The 22,554-nt window shown below is 35.0% G+C and overlaps 2 protein-coding genes across 10 annotated transcripts in view; one reads left to right on the forward strand and one right to left on the reverse strand.

Annotated features, from left to right (window-relative positions):
• Nucleotides 1-22,554, forward strand: part of Ccdc146 (coiled-coil domain containing 146) — a 142,114-nt gene that overhangs the window by 60,202 nt on the left and 59,358 nt on the right. The window lies entirely within an intron of this gene.
• LOC107144575 (gamma-secretase activating protein) overlaps nt 16,569-22,554 on the reverse strand; it is a 160,452-nt gene continuing 154,466 nt past the window's right edge. For 2 of the 5 annotated variants that reach the window (XM_048786198.1, XM_048786193.1), the window contains one exon: nt 16,572-19,913. In XM_048786198.1, coding sequence (XP_048642155.1) covers nt 19,780-19,913 — 134 coding nt within the window. In that variant the 3' untranslated portion in view covers nt 16,572-19,779. Of the gene's footprint in view, nt 19,914-22,554 lie in introns of all 5 variants that reach the window. The other 3 variants (XM_048786199.1, XM_048786194.1, XM_048786191.1) reach the window with 3 other exon arrangements.

Here is a 22,554-nt window from a genome sequence, read left to right on the forward strand (position 1 = left end):
AGAGAGGATTTGCACTCTCTATATCTGAATAATATCCTAAATTAAATTTTCATTTTCCCTAGTATAGTGTTTTTTTGAAGAAATATTTCTATTTGTACCAAAAGTATAAGTAAATTTAATGGAAATTATTTATAGTATTGAGATTCTTTCATTGATATTAAGCTGATTAACTTAACATTTATAGTTTCTGTTATTAAATTCTGAAGCGCTAATTATTCTTTAGGGCATATGTGCTTTTCTGATAAGAAAACTAAAACATTCACTTTTTAAAATTACTTGATTTTAAAAGATAGCAGTAAAAAAATGTTTAATATTCCTTAGGGGTCTTTTCCTTATAAATTTCATGAAAGGAACTTTAAACAAAATTCTGATTTCAGCAACCCATAGAGAGAATAGCGAGGTTTGACTGTATATTGTTATAAAATTCATGGCTTTAAATTATTCCGAAATGTCTATAAATTTATTCCAAACTAAAATGGTTATTTGATTTTATTGTTTTAACACTTGTGTTAAATATATGTAAATATAGATTTAGAATATAATTCCACTTACTACCTTAGGGTTTTGTTTGTTTTGCCTATATTTGGCATTTTATAATAACATATAAACATGAATTTATATAGCCTATAGCATGCATATATATGTTCCATAATGTTTGTGGAATTTGGGTTGTAGCTCAGTGGCAGAGTGCTTGCCTAGCATGCATGAGACCCTGGATTCAATCTCTGGTACCCCCCCCCCCCCCNCCAGGGGTGCTTAACCACTGAGTCACATCCCCAGCCCTTTTTATTTTTTATTTTGAGAAAAGGGCTCACTAAGTTGCTTAGGATCTCACTAAGTTGCTGAGGCTGGCTTTGATCCTCAGCCCCACATAAAAACAAATAAAATAAAGGTATTGTTTTCATCTAATCTACAACTAAAAAGAAGAAAAGAAAAAAATTTCAGTTCATTCATAAAAATAGTGTGCTCCTAAAAAATAATTATGGAAAATTAAAAATTCTATGCTGCTAAAACAAATTTTATGTGAAATGTGTCTTTTAAATGCCTATCCTTACACTCTTTGAAACTAGTTTTTAAGAGTTCTAAGTTTATGTTTTAAAATATGTATGTCAGCATGTGAAACTTTTATCAAGTTTAAAGGCCATCTCCACTGTGCCAGTAATTAGGAAATTTTATGAAATGAAATATATGTAGTTTTTAATGGTCAAGCTTTGAAACAGAATGATAGTCCCTCATTCAAGGTCTTCTAAGAAATTTTTTTAAACATGATTTAAAGTATTTATCATTCTGCAGTGTGGCATCTTTAGTTTATTTCTTATTCTGCTTCTAGTTTGATATTATCTATGCTTTGAGTCATTTCCTGTTATTTGCAGTGAAAACTTTTCAAAGTAAAAGAAACCACTCATGATCATTATCAACAAAATAAAACTGACCTTTGTTTTAAACTAGTTCCGATTATCTGTTACAGCTTCCTCTGCTTGTGGATTTAACACAGAATTATTTTGATGTTTACATGTATGAATGTCACATTGTGTTTTGACAACTGTTGCAAAGTTCAACTGCAACAATTGTTGTTTCACCAGAAAGATTTCAAAATAGAAAAATTGTACCAGTTGAATGTAAATATAGATTTAGAATATAATTCCACTTATTACTGTGACCATTCAAAAAAAATACCAAGATATTGGGCTGGGGATGTGGCTCAAGCGGTAGCGCGCTCGCCTCGCATGCTTGCAGCCTGGGTTCAATCCTCAGCACCACATACAAATAAAGATGTTGTGTCTGCCAAAAATATAAAAATAAATATCAAAATATTCTGTCTCTCTCAAAAAAAAATTACCAAGATACAACAGAGTGAAAAGGGCTTTAGATTGGTAGTCATTGAACCTGAGTTCTCAGTGAAGAAACACTGACTCTTACTGTTGAACAAGGGCTTAGGGAAGCAGGCCGTGGTTTTGTCATATGAGAAAGTCAGATTAGAGATCTGTAAGGTCCTTTGCAGCTGGTACATTTTATGACACTGAATGTTATTAATTAGAAGTCATATAATAGCAGAGCAGATCATCAAGATGTAAACACAAATACAGTCTGTCCTTAAATCATTAACTCCAAGAGAAAATCATGAAGATGTACTTTTTTTTTCCATTTTTTTTCTGTTGTAGATGTACACACTGTATTTGTTTTATTTATTTATTTATTTTTATGTGGTGCTGAGGATCAAACCCAGTGTCTCACGCATGCAAGACAAGTGCTCAACCACTGAGCTATAACCCCAGCCCAAGATGTACTTCTTTTTAGCTATTTTTCCATTCAATGATTATTTTACATTTATTGAATCAGGCTCTCTAGAATCCCTGGGGTTAACAAGGATGGAAAAAACCAACACATCTCTCACTTCATGGAGCTTGAAGTTACAGAGCAATGAGTTTCAAGCCAAGCCAATCTTGAGTAAAAGCTGTTCAGCCTTTGAGTACGGTTCAGTAAACACAACTTTCCCAAACCCCTCAACTGCCTTCTACTATGCCATGGCATTGTCCTCCCCTAGTAACCCTGAAATGGCCACTTTTAGAATCACTTTTTCCAAATCAGACCACAAGGGTGGCATCTATAAATAACTACCATCATGGTGCATTTATGCTGCCTGCACAGAGAAGAAAGCTTCCTGGGTCTCCTCTTTATTAAGCTTCTCTTTTCTCTTAACCCATCTCAACAACTACCACTCCTCCAAAATCTCCATTTGCAAAGTAGAAAGATAACTGTTTAGAATAAAAGAGATTTTTAAAAGCAAACCTTGTCCCATACAATGGCATGTTTAGCTTCTCTAAAGCTAAAATTTGAGTCTAGTGTTTATTCAATAAATTAAAGATTCTGCAGAATGTGTGAAATAAAGATAACAGCCTACAGCATTGGGAATATAAAAGCATAGGTGGTAAATACATTAAAACTTTCTGGATTTTTATATTTGCTGTTTTCACAGTTTGTTTTTTTCCTCCCATTTTTTAAATCTTTGCTTCTGCAGTAGGAAGCAGTGAGGTAAGGAGAGAGAAGACGTTGCTTTTCCCCTTTGTCTGGCTTGACTGGAAGAATCCAAGCCAAGTTGAAGTTGCTCTTCCTTACTAATCCACAAATAGCAAACATCTGCTGCTTATTATGTGGCCCATCTTCTCTAAATTGTCTCTCCAATTCCCACCAAGACATAGAAGACAGAAATATAGTGTGTGGAATGATGTAGAACCCACAGAGATGAAGGTGGTGAGGTAAAGATGATAAACAGCAAAGCAAGAGGGAGGGAAAGGGAGAGAAACTGAATTGGGGGGAAACTGTAACGTATTTTGTTTAATGATATTATGTTTCTATGTAAAGCTAATTTTTTTAGGAGTGGTTTTGAAGAGAATAGGGTTTAGAGGACATAATGAGAATCAGAGCATTAGGGCGTCAAAGACAAATGCCTTTTCTACCATTCTGACAGTGGCCTGTCTTGATAATAGTTGCTTTGGCTTCTATTGTTATAATGCCCACTGACAAAGTTAAATAAAGTTGTAGGACATCTGAGTTCCAAATAGCTTAACTTTACAAACAGTGTGATTTTCAGCCAAAATACACAATTTCAAAATGTGTAAGAGAATTCTTCTGGGGAACTGCTTGCTATCATAGCAGTTCATTGTCATTTCTTGGGTTTTTCATATTTTAAAACTGCAAAATAATATTGTCAGGTGGAATTTGAATGAATATAAAATAGAAAAAAATAGCTTTTAGAGAATTTGCTAAACAACTTTAATGTTTACACAGCTATTTCAAGTTCATTTTTTGCAGCGCCTTAAAACCTCGGGAAGTGATAGTACACCTTATCAACATCAGCCCCTTCAGTTTACAGATAAAGAAACATGTTTTGAAGAAGCTAACTAATGTATCCAATCCTGACTGAGGCTTAGGTCTCCAAATCTCCAGACTGTCTGTTCCAGATTCATCTTTTTATTATTGAAAACATGTTACAGAAATAGGGCTTACCCACATTAACATACTTTGTATAATTTTTCTGGGATATTCCAATGCAATACAGTTTCTCCAGATCCTTCAAAACAATTGGAGTTCTCAAATGTGCTATTCACATGCAGTGTTGTATGTGAATATGACTCAGTTTGCAAATGTTGTACTAAGTTGCTTCTAAAAACTTTTTCCCATTTGTCTATTTTTTTTATTTATGTGTGTTGTCTTAGAGAATAAATTCTTAGAATAATATTTTTTTAAAAAACATTTTGTGCCTATCCTTCTCAGAGCTGCATTGTTCAAGGAACATGGCAAAAAACATTTTTTAACTTTTCAAATTATAATTGAAATACTTGCCAGTCATAAAAGAGATTAAAAATTATAGACATGGATATGATAGCCATAATCCCACTGCTTTTTTGATTGTGGTAAAACATACATAACATAAAATTTCCCATTTTAACCACAGATAGTAGCATTAAGCACATTCACCTTGTTGAACAACCCACACCATCCATCTCCAGAGCTTTTCATCACCCTTAGCTCGAACTCCCTATCTGTGAAACAGTAACATCCTCTTCTGCCTCCCCCAAGCACTCTTCTTTGTCTTAATGGATTTGATTATTCTGGGCACCTCATATGAATGGAATCATACAGTATTTATTCATTTGTGTCTGGATTGTTTCACTTAACACAGTGTCTTAAAGTTTCACTCATGTTGTTTTATGATGAAAATTTCATTACTTTTTAAAGGCTGAGTAATATTCCATTGATTACATATATATCAAATTTTTAAAATATTCTGTTTTTATTTTGTTTATTGACTCAAATTGTTCATAGTTGAGACACAATGTGATATTTAGATTCATATGTATATGAGGTAATGATCAACTTGGGTAATTAGCATATTGGTCACCTTAAACTTTTATCATTCATTTTTCCCTTACCTTTCCTGTCCCTCTCCCCTCCCCTCCCCTTCAATCCTCTTCCTGTACTCCACTGACTGATCTTATATTTTTGGTGGAATTCTGTCCCCTCTTTTTTCTTTTTTTTTTCTCTTTATTTTGGACTGGCTTCCATATACCAGAGAAAATATTCAACCTTTGACTTTCTGGGTCTGGCTTATTTCGGTTAGCATGATAGTCTCCAGTTCCGTCCATGTACCAGCAAATGCCATAATGTCTTTATTCTTTATGACTTATACTCCGTTGTGTACATATACCACATTTTCTTTAACCATCCATCTGTTGAAGGGCACCTAAGTCAGGTTCATGGCTATTGTGAATTATACTGCTATAAACATCAATGTTGCTGCATCCCTATAGTTTGCTGATTTTAGATCTTTTGGATATATACCAAGAAATGGGATAGCTGGGTCATACGGTGGTTTCAGTCCTAGTTTTTTTTTTGTTGTTGTTGTTGTTTTGAGAAATCATTATACTACTTTCTAGAATGGTTACATTAATTTGCAGTACTGCCAACAATTTGAGTGTACCTTTTTTCTTATAACCTCACCAACATTTATTATTTGAATTCTTGATAATTGCCTTTCTGATGGAAGTGAGAGGAAGTCTCAATGTGGTTTTGACTTGCGTTTCCCTATTACTAGAGATGTTAAACATTTTTTCATACATTTATTGGTCATTTCTACCTATTACTTTGGGAAATGTCTGTTTAGTTCTTTTCCCAGCACTACTTCTTAAAAAGGATATCTTTTATCCAACATGTGTTTTTTGGTACCTTTGTCTCCATCTTTGTTCTTTCTGATTAACTTTGGCTTGGAGTCCACTTCATCTGATATGATAGAAACCCCTGCTTGTTTACAAGATCCATGTAAATTATATTTTTCCCCCCATACTTTTACCTTCAGTCTGTGGATGCTTTTGCCTATGAGGTGAGTCTCCTGGAGACAGCATATTGTTGGGTCTTATTTTTAATCCAATCTGGCAGTCTATGCCTTTTGATTGATAAGTTTAGGCCATTTAGGTTCAATGTTATTGTTGAGATATGATTTTTATTCCCTGTCATTTTGATTTATTTATGACTTTTAATTTGAATTAGTTTCTCCTTTGATTGACTATTCTTCTGATATTGCTTCCCCCTTTGCTGGTGTTAACTTTTATTTTTTATTTCTTCTTCATGAAATATCTTATTGAGTATATTTTGTAGTTCAGGTTTTCTACTTGTGAATTCTTTTAACTTTTGTTTATCATGGAAGGTTTTTATTTCTTTGTCAATTCTGAAGCTTAATTTTGCTGGGTATATTATTCTTAGCTTGTATCTATTTTATTTCAGAGCTGAGTATATATTATTCCACAAACTCCTACTTTTAGGGTCTGGGCTGAGAAATCAGCTGAGATCTGGATTGGATTACTTCTAAATGTGACCTGTGATATTTCTCTAGCAGCCTGTAAAATTCTGTCCTTATTCTATATGTTAGGCATATTTATAATAATGTGCCTTGGCATGGGTCTGTTGTAATTTTGTATATTTAGGGACCTGTAAGCCTCCTGTATTTAATTTTCCATTTCATTCTTAATATTTGGGAAATTTTCTGATATTATGTTATTGAAAAATTTGTACATTACTTTGGTTTGTATCTCCAAGCCATCATCTATCCTGATACAGTATAGTTAGTCTTTTCCTGTTATCCCATGTTTCTTGGAAGTTCTGTTCATTGTCTCTTAACATCTTTTCTCCATGGTCAACTTTATTTTCAAAATTATATGTTTTTCCTCTATTGCCTGAAACTCTGTCTTCCAAGTGTTCTAGTCTAGAAGTCTGCTATTGACGCTTTCCATTGAATTTTTAATTTGATTTATTGATTTCTTCATTTCAAGGATTTCTGTTTTGTGTTGTTTCCCCCCCACACCCGGAATCTCTATATCTTTATTCAACTGATCTTTCCCTTTCTGTATTTTCTTTCTGATTTCACTCTTTACATTATCCTTTACCTCACAGAGAGGAAACAGATGAGATGTAGGATGTGATGATTATGAAGGAGAAGGAGAGAAAATAGAAGTAAAAATTAGAAGCATGAAAGAGAGAAAAAAAGAATTTTGCTGTTAATAGAAAAAGGAAAGAGAATCAAGGGAAACAGATAAGTTAGAATATATAAATATTATGTATATGTATAATATATATATATAATAAAAGAATACAAAACTGAAATTTACTAATCAAACATCCTCACCCTCTAAGGAGGCTGATTCACAGTGGGATAGGGAGTGGGAGCATGGGAGAAATAGATGAACTCTAGATAAGGCAGAGGGGTTTTAGAGGAAGGGAGGGGGCATGGGGTAATTAATGATGGTGGAATGTGATGATCATTACTATCCAAAGTACATGTATGAAAACACGAATTGGTGTGAATATACTGTATATACAACCAGAGATATGAAAAGTTGTGCTCTATATATGTAATAAGAATTGCAATGCATTCTGCTGTCATATATAAATTTTTAAAAAATTACATAAAAAAATTCTTGCCCTCAAAAGACTGAGCCATAAAAAATAACTGCCTTCAAATAATGCTAGAAATGAGAAAAGAGACAAATATGTATGTGTCATGAACCATTCAGTTCACAATTAAACAGAAAAAAAGAAGAAGAAAAGGAGTTCTCAATGGAAAGTTAAAAGAATTGTTTCCACTGGAATTCAAAAACTTCTCAGCTTCCCTCCTCAGCAGGGTTAGGTGGGGTGGGATGGGCTGTGATGTCTGCTGCACCCTGAGGGTGGGGTCACTGGAGTATGAGAGGAAATCCCATAGGCAGCACTCCTATAGGTGGGGTCGAGGCCTAAGTAGGCTACAGGTTCTTCACTGAATCTTTAGATTGGTCTTTAGATTCTAACTCAGCATACCTCCAGGGTCCAGCATTGGTTGTCCACACGGGGAGACTGTACCACAGGAATCGCCCCTAGGTTCCACTCCTGCAGCAGAGGAGGCAACCATTTGTCCCTTCCCATCACCTGTGGACCCTCTGTTTCCAGGTCCCTAGGGTTCAGCCTCCAAACTTGGTCACTTCCCCACCCCCAGCCTTTTGAGTTCCTGGCTGGACACGGCCCTCCCTGCTGGTCCTCCAAGCTGCTGGAGTCAAGGGGAGGGATAGCTGGGTGGGTTTCCACAACTGTATTCCCCTGTGTGAACTCCTCTCTGTGTCTGATTTTCTCCTGGTCACTTAGGCTCACTCTGTGTCATGTGGTGTGAGTTTAACAGGCCTGTATTTAGGGCCCAGCTTGTGTTTGCCAGGAATCCACTCCCACTGCTGCTGGACTCCACAGTGCAGCTGCAGAATGGCTCCTTCCTCTGTCCTCCTTGGGCAGCCAAGAGAGAGGCAGCTTCTTTCCCTTCCAAGGATATTGTGCACCCCACCTTTCAGGTTAGTCCACAGTGTCTTTGATCTCTGATCTCTCTGAGCCCAGACACACCACAAGCCTCCTGAAAATGCACATTCCTTTAATTCCTTTATCCCTCCACTTTGCTTGTGGCAGGATGGCTCCAGCTAGTGCTGGAGGTGGCATGGGGGATTTCTTCCTTATTATAACCAGCCTCCTGAATTCCCCAATCTGCTTTGAATGTCCAGCATTAATTCCCAATAAAGTCCCCCCTTCTTTTTCACCCACCTTACTGAGAAGCTGACTATCTGCTTTCTTGGTTTTGTGCCATGGAGCAGTCAGGAAAGTGACTCCACTATTCCACCATCTTGGAAATCTAGGGATATTTCATTCTTTATGGCTGAATAATACTCCTTTGTGTATGTACACTGTATTTTCTTTATCCATTTATATATCAATGGACACCTGATCTGATTTCACATCTTAGCTATTATGAATAATGCCACAATAAACATGGTATGCATGTATCTCTTTGGTATGCTGATTTCATTTTCTTTGGATATATATCCAGATATCAGATATCCTTTGGATATTATATACAAGCTGGATCATATGGTACACCCGTTTTTAGTTTTTTGGGAAACATCCATACCATTCTCCATATGGTTTAGAAGTTAGGTGTTTCCCAAAAGCTCCTGTGTAAGACAATGCAAGAAAGTTTCAAGGCAATGATTGGGGTATGAGAGTTTTAATATAATCAGTGAATTAATCTCCTAAAAGTGGTTAATTCATTGGTAACTATAGGCAGATCCAGTGTGGGTAGAGGAGGTGGGTCTTTGTGGGGCATGCCTTTAGGGTATATGTTTTGTTCTTGGTGAATGGAGCTTTCTTTCTGCTTCCTATTTTCATGTCCTGAGCTGCTTTCTTCCACCATCATGTTCTGCCACACCTTGGGCCCAGAGCAATAGAGTCAGCCATCTATGAATTGCTCTGAAACCATGAGCCCCCAAATAAACTTTTCCTCTTCTAATTATTCTTGTCAGGTCTTTTGGGCACTAAAACACTAAACTAATTTACATTTTCAACAAAGGTGTATAAGAGTTCCTTTTTCTCACCAGCATTTGTTAATTTTTGTTTTTGATAGATAATGGGATGAGATAATGTCTTGCTGAAGTTTTGATTTGCATTTCCCTAATGGCTAATTGAACATTTTATCATATATTTGTTGGTCATTTGTATTTCTTCTTTTGAGAAGTGTCTTTTCAGATCATTTGCCCATTTTTAAATTGGACTACTTTGGGGTTTTGTTATTTTTGTTCCTTTGATATTCCTGTTATTAACTCTCTCTGAGATGAATAGCTAGCAGATATTTTCTCCCATTCTGTAGGTTGTCCCTTCACTCTGTTGTTTCCTTTGCTATGCAGAAGTTTTTACATTTGATGTAAATTTTCATTTTTGTTTCCTGTGCTTTTTAGGTCCTATCCAGAAAATCATTGACTGTACCAATGTCTTGAAATATTTCCCCTATATTTTCTTCTGGTGGTTTCAGAGTTTCGGGTCTTACATTTAGACTTTTGATCTCTCTTGAGTTGATTTTTGTACAGGGTAAGACATAGCAATCAAGTTTCAATCTTCTATATGTACTCATATTTTCTTTATTCACTCATTGGTTGATGGACACTTGGGTTGGTTCCATTTTGGGCTATCATGAGTAATGCTGCTAGGAATCTTGGTGTACAAATATCTGTTCAAATTCCTACTTTTGATTCTTTTGTGTCCTGTGTATACTCAGAAGTAGAATTGCTAGATCAGATAATAATTCCATGTTTAAATTTTTGAAGAAACATCTTATAATTTCCACAGATGCACCATTTTATAGTCTTACCAAGGTAATGCAAAAGGGTTCCAATTTTTCCACATCCTTGTCAAGACTTGGTTTCTTCTTTTATGTATAAAAGTGTCATTTCAGTGTGCTTTTTATTTGCATTTCCTTGATTAACAATGTTGAACTTTTTCATATGCTTGTTGGTCACATACATCCTCTTTGAAAAGATGTCTTATTCTGTTCCTTAGTCATTTTGAATTGAGCTGTTCGGTCTTTGTTGCTGTTGAGTGTGACACTACCTTTAGCTTTTTAGAATATTTTTCCTCAACATTTATGAGTATAAATTACATATGAGTATATTTATATAGATATCACATCTATTTATATATATTTACATATGTGTCCAATTTTGTATATAAATACAGTCATTCATGCATGTCTATGTAGTTTCATAAAAATTAAACCACCTTTTAATAGTTCTTAATCTTTTTAAATATTTTTGTTTAGTTGTATATGGACTCAATGCCTTTATTATTATTTTTTTAATGTGGTTCCAGGATGGAACCCAGTATCTCACACCTGCTAGTCAAGTGCTCTATCGATGGGCTACAACTGAAGCCTTAGTTTTTAATCTTTTAATTGTGAGGTATACATATATATTAAAATATCCAAAATATAAAGTATGGTTCAGATCAGTACTTCAGCAACCACCAATCAGGTTGAAGACTAAACAGTGTTAGTCTCAGCTCCCAGAAATGCCCCAAAATTACTCACCCTGAAGTAATTTTTATGTCCATTGTTTTCTTGTTTTCTCAGTTTTACCACCTAAATATGAACTCCTAAGCAACATACCTTTGTTTTTCTTTAAACTTGATGTAAATAGAATCACATGGAATACATGCTTTTGTGTCTGGATTTTTTCACTTTAATTGTTTTTGTGAGGGCCATCATTATTGTGTGTATTTCTCTATTGTGTGGTTATGCCCCTATATCCATTATATTTCCAATGGACATTGGGAGTGCTTCCAGTTTTCATTTATTATAAATAATACTACTTGAACATTCCTGTACACATCTCCTGGTATAAATGTGCATGCCTCTTGGTGGGGTATTTACCAAGGAATGGAATGCTTCATTAGAGGGTTTGTGTTTCTTTTACTTTAAGAGAACTTTTACATTGTATTTCCAATATTTTTAGCAGCTCCACATCCTGGGACTGTCAGTTGAATATTCTTTTATAACTCGTGTTTTTTCATGACACTTAAACTGATCATATTTAGCAGGTGCATAGTAAAAATAACATTATATTTTATTTCACCAGTCCTTATTAGAGGATAATTATATTTTCAAATTTTCATTGCCATAATCAATACTACAGCACCTCTTGTTTTTATATAGATATGCAAAACTGTGTATATAAACATAGGCATATATTCATACACAATACACACACATTTCACTAAGCAGTTATAGATTATTTCCTTAACATAAAATTCTGGAAGTGAAATTCATGAACTAAAAGCATATATCCACTTAAGGCATCCATTTTAAAACTTATTGCCACATAGTCTACTTTAAAAAAGAAAAAAAATGCTTAAATATTTAAATCCTCACCCAAAGTGTATCTGTTCATTTTCTCATGAATTCAGTAAAAGAATATTACCATCATAAAACTCTTCCAAAAGTATATGCCAAAAATAACTAATTACTTTCATTTTAACTTCCTGGATTATTAGTGAGATTAGGTAATAATTATTAGTCATTTGGATGTATTTTTAGTGACTTACATTGTCATGACATTTCTTCTATTGTGTTTTTTTATTTGTAAAACATTTTTTATACGTCTATATTATTGATACTTTGTATTTCAAGTGTTTGCCTGTTTTTGTCAAGTTTGACTTTTGATTGTAGTATTGATTTGTAGACATCCTTAGATAATGCATTTTGTATTAATATTTTCCTTATATTTTCTTTCTAATATTACAATCAGATACATAACTACCTATGTTTTCCTTTATTTTTTCATTTTATTTCTTATATTAACATAAAATTATATATATTGACCATGTTTAGCACATTGATTTGAAATATAAAAACATGGTGGAGTGAATAAGTCTGGTTAATTAACATATGTATTACCTTACACAGTCTTGTGGTGAGAATAGGTTATATCCGCTCTCCCATTTTTTCAATAATACAGTGTACTGTTAACTGTAGTCACCTTGTCATAATAGCTCTCATAATCTCATAATTGGTTTTACCCTCAGACCTAAAACTGTTTTCTATAATCACATTGTTGGTGATGGCATTATTCAGAAAAAGTTATGTATTCAATATGGAATAAAGTGAATGAGTAATTATATTAGTGTCATTGAAAATCAGAATGTTGATGTGTACAAAAGAGACATAGCTATAATATTTAAAAGGCTAAGTAAATTTGCTATATCACCAACTTCTAATTGGCAATTTCATAAGGTATTTTATCCTTTAAAGAATTATTTCCCAGTTCTGTTCATTAAAAAGGTATAAATATAATGAGCACTCTAGCAATATGAGTACCTCTAGTCCTCAGATTCTAGTCTCCAAGTCAATGGTGCTCTTAAACTTATTCCTCCTATCTAACTGAAATTTTCTATCATTTTACCAACAGCTCTTCAATCCCTGCCCCCAACCACTCCAGGCTTTGGTAACCACTATTCTACTCTCTATTTCTATGAGATAAACCTTTTTTATTTTCCATATGAGCGAGATCATGTAGTTTTAACTTTCTGTGTCTAGCTTATTTCACTTAATGTCATACAGGCTCATACATGTTGTAAATGACAGGATTTTTGCCTTTTATAGGGTGAATAATATTCTGTTGTGTATATAAACCACATTTTCTTCATCCATGCTTATGTCATAGAGTCTTGATCCAGGTCACATTTAAATTTCTTACTATTTTTTTTTTTGCAAGTGTGCTTTTAAGGTAGATACCGTGAACTTTCACCAAAAAGCGAGTAGTGCTAGTCATCTCACCTTTGATGATGTCTCCTACCATTGATGATCCTTGTCTAGATCCATTAATTGATTAGGGAGTACAAATAACAATATTTTAATGCTATGGTTTCTTTTTCATTTATTAATTAGAACACTTCTAAAAACAGACACTTCCTGTCAACTATTTGATTGTCCAGGGACAGAGTTCTTGCAGGAAAGGCATATTAAATGTTTGATTCATTCCCTTGATTTTCTTGTTTTCAAAATTCTTACTTGATTAATCTCCTCTAGAGGAAATTGGGTCCCCCCTCAACCTGCTTATATATTGAGAACTCATTTTGTTAAACATATGTGTTCCAGCCATTTGAAGTTATTATCTTTTGACAGTCAACCTGACCCCTTTTTGCATGATTTTGGTAGCCTTTGCTAGCTGTTTTGCTTTCTGGTATGGCAAGAGGATCAACACTCATTTGTTTCCATGACCCAGACCTCCAGATCTCCAGACCTGGAACCAGTCACTTATCGTAAAGCCTTATTTCTTTTAGTGGAAAATGATACTTGGAGACTAGAATCTGAGAACTAGAGGTACTCATTATTGCTAGAGTGCTCATTATATCTATACCTTTTTAATGAACAGACCTGGGAAATAATTCTTTAAAAGATAAAATACCTTATGAAATTGTAATTAGAAGTTGGTGATACAGAAATTTACTTAACCTTTTAAATATTATATCTGTGTCTCTTTTGTACACATCAAAATCCTGGTTTTCAATGACACTAATATAATTACTCATTCACTTATTCCGTAGTGGACACATAACTTTTTCAGAATAATTCCACCAACAACAATGTGATCATAGAAAGAAAACAGTTTTAGGCCTAAGAATATAACCTATTTAAGATTTATAGTAAAATTGGAATGGTTCCTCTCTGTGCAGTGATGTACCAACTTGATACCCAGTTATGTTTTATATTTTTTGTATCCAAATTTTAGTATTTGCTTTTTAATTTTATTCAGTATTATAATATTCTAGATTATAATAAAGTATGTTTATAAATAAAATATTTTCAAAGAATTCTAACTTCTATCTCTAGCTCCTCTGCCCTGTTCCCTCTCTCCCCTATACAACTCTAAAGGTTTATCCTTTATATTCATGAAGATCTTTCTTTACTCATAGATAGCTCCTGGAATTTAGGAAGGTTTGTGCTTTTCTTATAATTGTTATTTTATATTTATACTATTATATAATACCTCCTCTTTTTAAAAAAATTTAATTTTGACTAGGATCTCTTGGTTTCATACTATTACTAGCTAACACATCTTCTTCCCCCTGCCCTTAATATCCAATATTAATTTGACATACTGTCCTTGTATGAATATCATCTATCCCCACATGGTCTCTTATGCCTCTCAAACTGAACTACCTAAAATTCTCTAAATGTCTTTAACACTGTCTCCATGCCATCAGCAAAATCTTAAAAACTCATTTCTGAGTTTCTCTAACTCACTTAAAATTGAGAGAAGTGCAGAATAGAATTGTAGTCAAATCCCTGCAAAGCCTCGGGCCAGTTTTGTGACCTTGCTCATCCTAAACCATCTTAAATTTTGTTTTATTTCTATAAGTTTTGGATTATAATGCCTATTTCACAGGGTTGATGTGAGGATTAAATGGGACAACACGTAAAGCACCTAAAATAATATGTGACGCATAGCAATCTCTCAATAAAGAAAAGTAGCACTTAACATTTTATTTAACGAGATATAAGAGGTGAATTATTAAGAATTATTAATGTATACTTTTTATGCATTTATATGATAAATATTTGCTAAATCATTCGTTTCTTGAATTTTTCATTCATTTAATAAATATTTATTGAATGACTATTATTTCCTAGGTACTCATGTGTAGTTTTATCTTTTAGTTATTCAAGTATTTATGAGTTCCATATGGGCTGAACCTTGGCGATACAATGGTGAAAAAGATGGACATAGTCCCTACCTGAATGAAATGGTCTGTCTTCCATCTTACCAGAAGTCAGAACTTGTGAAGTTTTTGAATAAGTTATTTTCATCCTCATAACTACCCTCTGAGGATCCCTAGTTTGCTGATGCTTGGCTTGCCTGGAAATGATTTTCTCATTTGACTACATGACTGTTTTTTCACTTTCCTTTTTGGTTTGAAGATCTTCTAAAATAATAACTTCTGAGTGTAGTTATTCAGAATTTATCTGCACTTCTCTCAAAAATTACAATTTACCTCTCTGTCAGTTTATACAGTACAGCACCAAAGAGATTGTTGGCTGCAAGGATGTTTGTAGATAAGACAAAGTCCTCTATGTCAACTGAATGTTTCCTGTTTTTCAGCTCCAGCAAAATTTAGCTTGACCCACACCTTTGCTCATAGTGTCTTTCTAATCTCTGGTAGCTTTTTGTTGTTGTTGTTCCATGGTATATTTTTATTGAATTGAAAATACATGTCAATATATCCAAGCAGCACAATAGTTCAATATAAATAATTATTAAATATTGAAGTTAACAAAGCATCAGACTATGTTTATAATTCTTTGAATAAAATTATGGAAACACAGCAAGGAGATCCCTGAAGCTTTAAAGCATTAAATTCAAAACTTCAGATGATGCAGTCATACAGCCTTAAGCTCACATAGGTGCAGAGATAAGCAAGGGAGAACATACTAGCCCAAGGGATAAGACATTCTAAAAAGCTTACATTAGAGTTTTAGAAATGGAGCTATTGTTTAAATCAGTTGAATGGTATTTTTCTAGCTAACTAGCTAACACAGTCCTAATTTCAAATGCCTCTACAGTCCATAAAATAACATAGATGAGACTAAGTCTTAATATATGATTGCATACATTGTATGAGTAGAGCAAAATGAAGCAGGCTCTTTCTGTACCTGTGAAAGTCAATCTGTGTTAAATACAAATTGATGATTACAACGTTGGAATACAAACCTAGTGTCCTCAAATGTAATAATTTTTAAATTGAAGCTATGAACTTTTGTATAACCCTGAGGGTCTCCTTCCATTTCCATGCAATTTCCCTTCTCTCTCCCTTTCCCTCCCACCTCTCATCCCTGTTTAATGTTAATGAAGTGAGGGGAAAGGGAAAAATAATACAAGGGGGAGAAATGAATGACAGTAGAGGGGGTAGAGAGAGAAGAGGGGAGGGGAGGGGAGGGGAGGGGGGATAGTAGAGGATAGGAAAGGCAGCAGAACACAACAGACACTAGTATGGCAATATGTAAATCAATGGATGTGTAACTGATGTGATTCTGCAATCTGTATATGGGGTAAAAATGGGAGTTTATAACCCACTTGAATCAAAGTGTGAAATATGATATATCAAGAACTATGTAATGTTTTGAACAACCAACAATAAAAAATTTTTAAAAAAAATATTAAAAAAATAAATTGAAGCTATGAATTTTTAAATGTTGCTAACGAATTTTCTAATTAAAAAAAAACAGTGTATACTCAAAACATTGGCTGAGTTGTTTGGCTGCTAATTTGTGATCTCTGGTGAAAAATATACTATTGTGACATGGATCAAGGTGTATCTTAGCATTTGCATCTTTAAAAATACATGTCGTTTTTATGACATAGAAATCTGTAGAGGGCTGGGGTTGTAGCTCAGTGGTAGAGCACTTGCCTAGCATGTGTGAGGCACTGGGTTTGAGCCTCAGCACCACATAAAAACAAACAAACAAACAAATAAAGGTTAAAAAATGTTTAAAAAGAAATCTTTAGAAATGGTTTTATATCCTTAAACAGTTATAACCTATCAGAAATAACTGGAAATGTGGCATTTCCATGAAATGAAGCTATTTGTGTTTGCCAGAAAACACATTAAAATATTTTGTAATAGTCAACTTTGTGAACTAGAAACAGCTGTGCTTGGAGATGTGTTTGTTAAATCTGTTTAAAAATTTTTTTTCTACTTTGCTTGAGTATGAAAGTTGGCATCGAGTAAAAAAGTTAAAATTATATTGTATGGTTTTCCCTGCTTTTTCAGAAATTAAGATAAGCTAAAGAACCATCCATGTCTCTAAATATAAATTTCTTGTAAAATTTGTAAAAAAAACAAATTTCTTGGAAAATTACTAATTTCTGAATATCCCACCCTTTTCTGAGAAAATTACAGGATAATCTGTTATGTAATTGCCGTGGGTAATAACTATTTTCTGTTACAAGTAAATTGCAGTATTAAAAGAAATTTATAAGACAGCCAACTGATTCATATTAGTATATAAACTAAAAGATTCTGATTAACCACAGGTTTAAATATAACACTTTATAATACCCAATGAGTTATTTTAAAATTCTGTTATCTTGCTCCATAAGAAGTGTTTGTTGGTACTCTAACATTTCAGGCGTTGGATTATCTGCTTTACTAAGGAATTTTTTAATCTTTCTGATTTTTTTTTTTTTTTGGTACTGGGGATTGAACTCAGGGGACTTAACTGCTGAGCCTCATCCCCAACCCTTTTTTATTTTATTTTATTATTTTATTTATAGACAGGGTCTCACTCATTTGCTTAGCAACTCATGAAGTTGCTGAGGCTGGCTTTGAACTCGAGATTCCCCTGCCTTAGCTGCACCCAGCATCTTTCTGATTCTTAAGTTTGGCCCACCTATCTACTGAAGTTATTTGTATCAAGTAACTATGGGCTTAGTTATATATCCTGGGACAGGTATATTATGTTGAGTTAAGGGCTATCCCTGGAAAGCAAGCTTTCAGGAGAAAATATTTGATGCTTGTTCATTCCACTCTATGTTTGGGAAGTGTATAATTAAGTTAATGTCATTTTCCCTTTGCTCACACACAGACACAGATACACACCTTTCAGGCTGTTAATGTTGCTTCTGTGACTAATTTTTTAATATTCTTCCATGATGCCCTTGATGATCAATTTGGCCCAATTCACATGTGCATATGGAAAGAAAGCCACACAGAGAGATCTCCTTCAGTGAAGTGGGTGGCTCTTCATAGCACCAACACACATCCTGCTGCATACCAATAGATTCTTCAGACATGTGCTGAGCACTCTCTGTGTGCCGTGTACCCTGCAAGGTTCTTGGGACCCTAGAACAATCCCTGCCTTCAGAGAGCTTTGTCCCTGGTGGACAGACATGAGCATTTCAATACAGTGGAATGAGTGTTCTCATAGAGGAATGTTTGAGATATAGGGGCCTCAATCATTAAATAGTTTTTTAGTACCTTAGTGTTAGTGTTCTAGAAGCTCCAGGATACATCAAGAAAACAAGAAAGTCAAAGATATTCTGCTCCAGACATTTGCAGAAATCACGAAAAGGCTTATACCAGGGTTCTGATGTGAAGTCTCTATTTATGTGTTAAGTAGTAGTTTTAGTGAATAAATTGGCTTCTATACACAAGCAATAAATTATCTAAAATATGAAATTGAAGAAAATTTTTATTTACAATAGGTTCAGAAAGAAAAATGCTTGGGAATAAATTTAACAAAAAGTCAATGGCTGATCCAAATATGCTGCCAGGATTTAAAGCCTCCTTAGCAGAGAATTAGCGTGAGTGGAATTCAAACACTTCCATTTCTGTTCTGAAGTTCCATTTTATGGTATCAATGCAGAAGTTGAAGTTGCAACTTTCAGTTTTTGTTCTTTTTTAAAGACCACATCTATGTAGCAACAAAAGGCATCATTATCCATCACAGGCTGCCTGCTAGGAAAAGAAGTGGAAGGCACTCCAAGTCACCTCCATGCTAATAAATTGTTATTGATAAATACTGGCAGGATCACTATGAACAGAAGCATCTTCAAAACCTGAAAGTGAAGAGCACCCTATGTCCCCTACCTGAATTTGTCACAGCCTAGAACTGGGGCACACTGAGAGCCCCAACCTGCTGTCCTCTGGATTCACTAATGTTTACAATGATAGCCTCTCAGGACAGTCAGGGCAGTGACTTTCATCACTTTACAAAGTGAAATAAACAAATGACTGCTGTGCACATCTTCTTCATACATTTGCAACCCTTGCCTGAGAGATGGCCCAAGTTCTATTTTAGGTTTCTCACTACCTAAACCCACTCAGCTCCTTGACATGTGCGTGGAGGTGGGAGGCGCTCTGCATGTGAAGAACTAAAAGCTGATGGGTTAGAGTCACATCAACAGAATTTCTGGGCCTCATGCAAATTCCAACCTCCACCCCAACTCTTCTCATTCCTCTATTGTGACTTTAGTCCTTCCACTTGTTTTAACCTGGCTGTGTTTCCTGACCCCAGTTTTGTTCTGACCCTCATGTGAATGCTCTTCATGGCTTTGGTCATGTTAGGTTCTTTGCTTTTAGTCACTGGTACACCCTTTGAAGTTCTTAAGGAGGTATCTGGATTTAAGTCTGGCTCACTTCCTGTCAAAAATAAGCCAGGATCTTTGAAGGTAGAGATCTATTAAATAAGGGTTAAAATATTGTTAAAAATCCAAATAATTACAGTTTCAAAAGGACAAACATGTTTTAACAGGAATGACACTTATGGACATGTATGTACATCAGCATGCTTTTAGTTATTTGTACATTTTAAATTATTGTAACTTAACTTTGAAGTTACCCATATAGCTAGGCACCTGCATTGTTCATCCACAATGTCCATTGAATTTGTTACCTTAACTCTTGGGAGGTCCTGTTTGCCTCCTCTGGTCTTCCCCTCACATTCCTGTGGCAGGCCACCAAAGAAGGAACCAGACAGCTGTGGTGAAAGAACAGTCCCAGATCTCTCTGTGCATCCTGTGAACCTTGCCAACCACACAGAAAGGAGAGGAGAAGCTGTGGGCAAAGCAGCCAGTTTTGTGCAGCAATTCTCTGCTCTTCTAAGCCCATGTTGTAGCCAAAATACTTTGCTTTATTCCTCTTTTACATTTACCTAGAGTGACAGATACTTAGAATTGAAATGACTGAATAAAAATGTGTTCTTCCAAATATATCCCTAGTTATAAGTTTAAATGAACAACAGTTTAAAGAAAATTATTGAGAATTTACAAGCTGAGTACTAGACCTCAAAGATGAATACAGCAAGGTTCCTATCAAGCATGAAGGGCCATAGACATATTTAAAAATGTTGATAATAATGCACAGTGTATACAATAATAGATGTATCTCAAAATACAAAAACAGAAAGAAGAAATTAATTTTCTCTGGTGGTTTCACTTGAAGGAACCACAGATGGCGACCATGAGATACTTTAAAGGAAGATTGAATGCTCTGAGTAGACAAGAGACAAATTGCAGGTGAAGGCATATAATTGCAAAGACATGATATCATTTACAGACTATATTGATTTTCTATCGCTTCTGTAACAAATCACAACAAATTGAGTATCTTATAACCAATTTTATCATCTCATGACTTTGTAGGTCAGATGTCCAACATTGGACAGATGTCTACCATTGATGTGTGGCCAGAGCTGCATTCTTTAATGGAGGTCCTAGGGGTACTTCCAGTTCTTTACCTTTTCAGCCTCCAGAGACCACTTATATTTCTTGGCTTATGATGACTTTCATCCACATTCAAAGCCAACAATGGTGGGTCAAGGACTTCCTTCATCTCAAGTCTTTCCTCCTTCATTTTCATTTCTCAAACCCAACCAAGAAAAATTTTTTGCTTCTAATGACTTATTTAATTAGATTGGACCCTTCCAGATAGTCCATAATATCTCACTTCTCAAGATCCACACTCTTAATCACATCTGCAGAAACCTCTTTGCCCTATAAAGTAACACATCCACAGGTTTCAGGGATTAGGCATGGACATATTTGCGTTAGCATTAATCTACCCTCCATAGGATCTGCAGTTGGTATTACAGAGCTGAAATGGTCATGGGAGACTGGGGAGGGTGGGACAGCTGCTGGATAAGGAAGTCCTTTTATAGACCATGTAAGGAATTTAGGCTCCATCTTGAAGGGATGGGATCTTTGAAGAGTTTTAAGCAAGATGAGAATTGGGTTTGGATAGAGTAGTCTGCTGGTAGCACATAGGACAGACTCAAGAAGGATAAGACCTAAAGCCCAGGAAGTTGACTACTGCCAAAGTCTCAACAAGAAATGATAAGGATATGTGCACGGCACATTATGGATTATTCATTCTATGAAACTATCTGACAATATGTAATTCAACAGAATCTATAGATGAAATGCCCTGTAATACAAATTTCCCTCTAACAAATGTTCACCGGCGCTGGGCCTAGAAGGCATTTCATGTCTTACATGGTCTCTGCCCAAATAAAGTCCTATAGGGCTTGTTCTATGACATTTATCCTACAAACCCTTCTGTTTGGGAATCATCAGGATGTAGGTGGTAGTTTAGACTGTGAGACTAAGTAAGGGATCCTAGGGAAAGTAAGTTATTTAAAAAGAGAAACTGAATGAGGGCCAAATCCTTGAGAACACAACCTTTAAAGGGAGGGTCAGGAAAGAAAATAAGAATAAGGAAAGACTGGTAATGTATGTCAGAAACCAGAGGAGGGGGGCTTCCAGAAATAATTAAATGTAGTAAGTCAATAGTAATAAATATCACAAAATGTTTAAGTAAGATAAGGCCAGAGAAATATTATTTGAATTTAATAATTAAAAGGTACAGGACCTCCATTTGCAACCAATATGGAATAATAGAAACCATATTTACCTCCTACCTTAACTAAAAAAATGAATCAAATTATATTAAATATTCCTTTTCAGAATTTTAACCACAGACCACACAGCACAATGATGCCTGGAGAGGAGGGAAATAAGGAAGGGAAACCCATAATTGCCTATCTTACTTCCCAGATTTTCTGGGTTATAGTATACAGAGGGAAACAGAGGCAGGTGGTCTTGTTGATAATTTCAGAAGACAGAGTTTAGAGTTCAGACAGGCCAAGTTGACTAAATGACACAGTTAAGAAGAAAGAGCTCCATAAATAGCTCCAGATATTTATAGAGGACTTCCTGAATATTGATCAAGGCATGCATGTAGGGATACTGCTCAGGCTGGGGGAAGAACTTCCAGAAAGTGGAACTCACGCAGGGCCAGCAATAGGTCATGTTCCTACCAACCCAAATAGAAACCTCCTAGCATGTGGGGGAATTCAGTAAGAGTGTGCATTCAGCAGGAGGACCAAAGTATTGCTACACATAAGATTGTTCTGGACCTCTTAAACAAATGTTTAAAGCAAACCTTGAAAGGATCAAACTGTTACCAAGTTACCTGTGTGAGAACTGACTGAAAAGGAGACAGAAAAGGGGTAATTAGATGGGAGCATAATTTCCAGGGTATATTTTATTTTGCTTATTATTATTTTTTCCAGTACTGGGGATTGACCTCAGGGCCTTGCACATGCTAAGCAAACTACCATAGAACTACATCTTAGCTCTTATTTTTATTTTGAGACGGAAGCTCATT

This window comes from Marmota marmota, unplaced genomic scaffold, assembly GCF_001458135.2.
Source record: "Marmota marmota marmota unplaced genomic scaffold, marMar, whole genome shotgun sequence".
Lineage (NCBI taxonomy): Eukaryota > Metazoa > Chordata > Mammalia > Rodentia > Sciuridae > Marmota > Marmota marmota.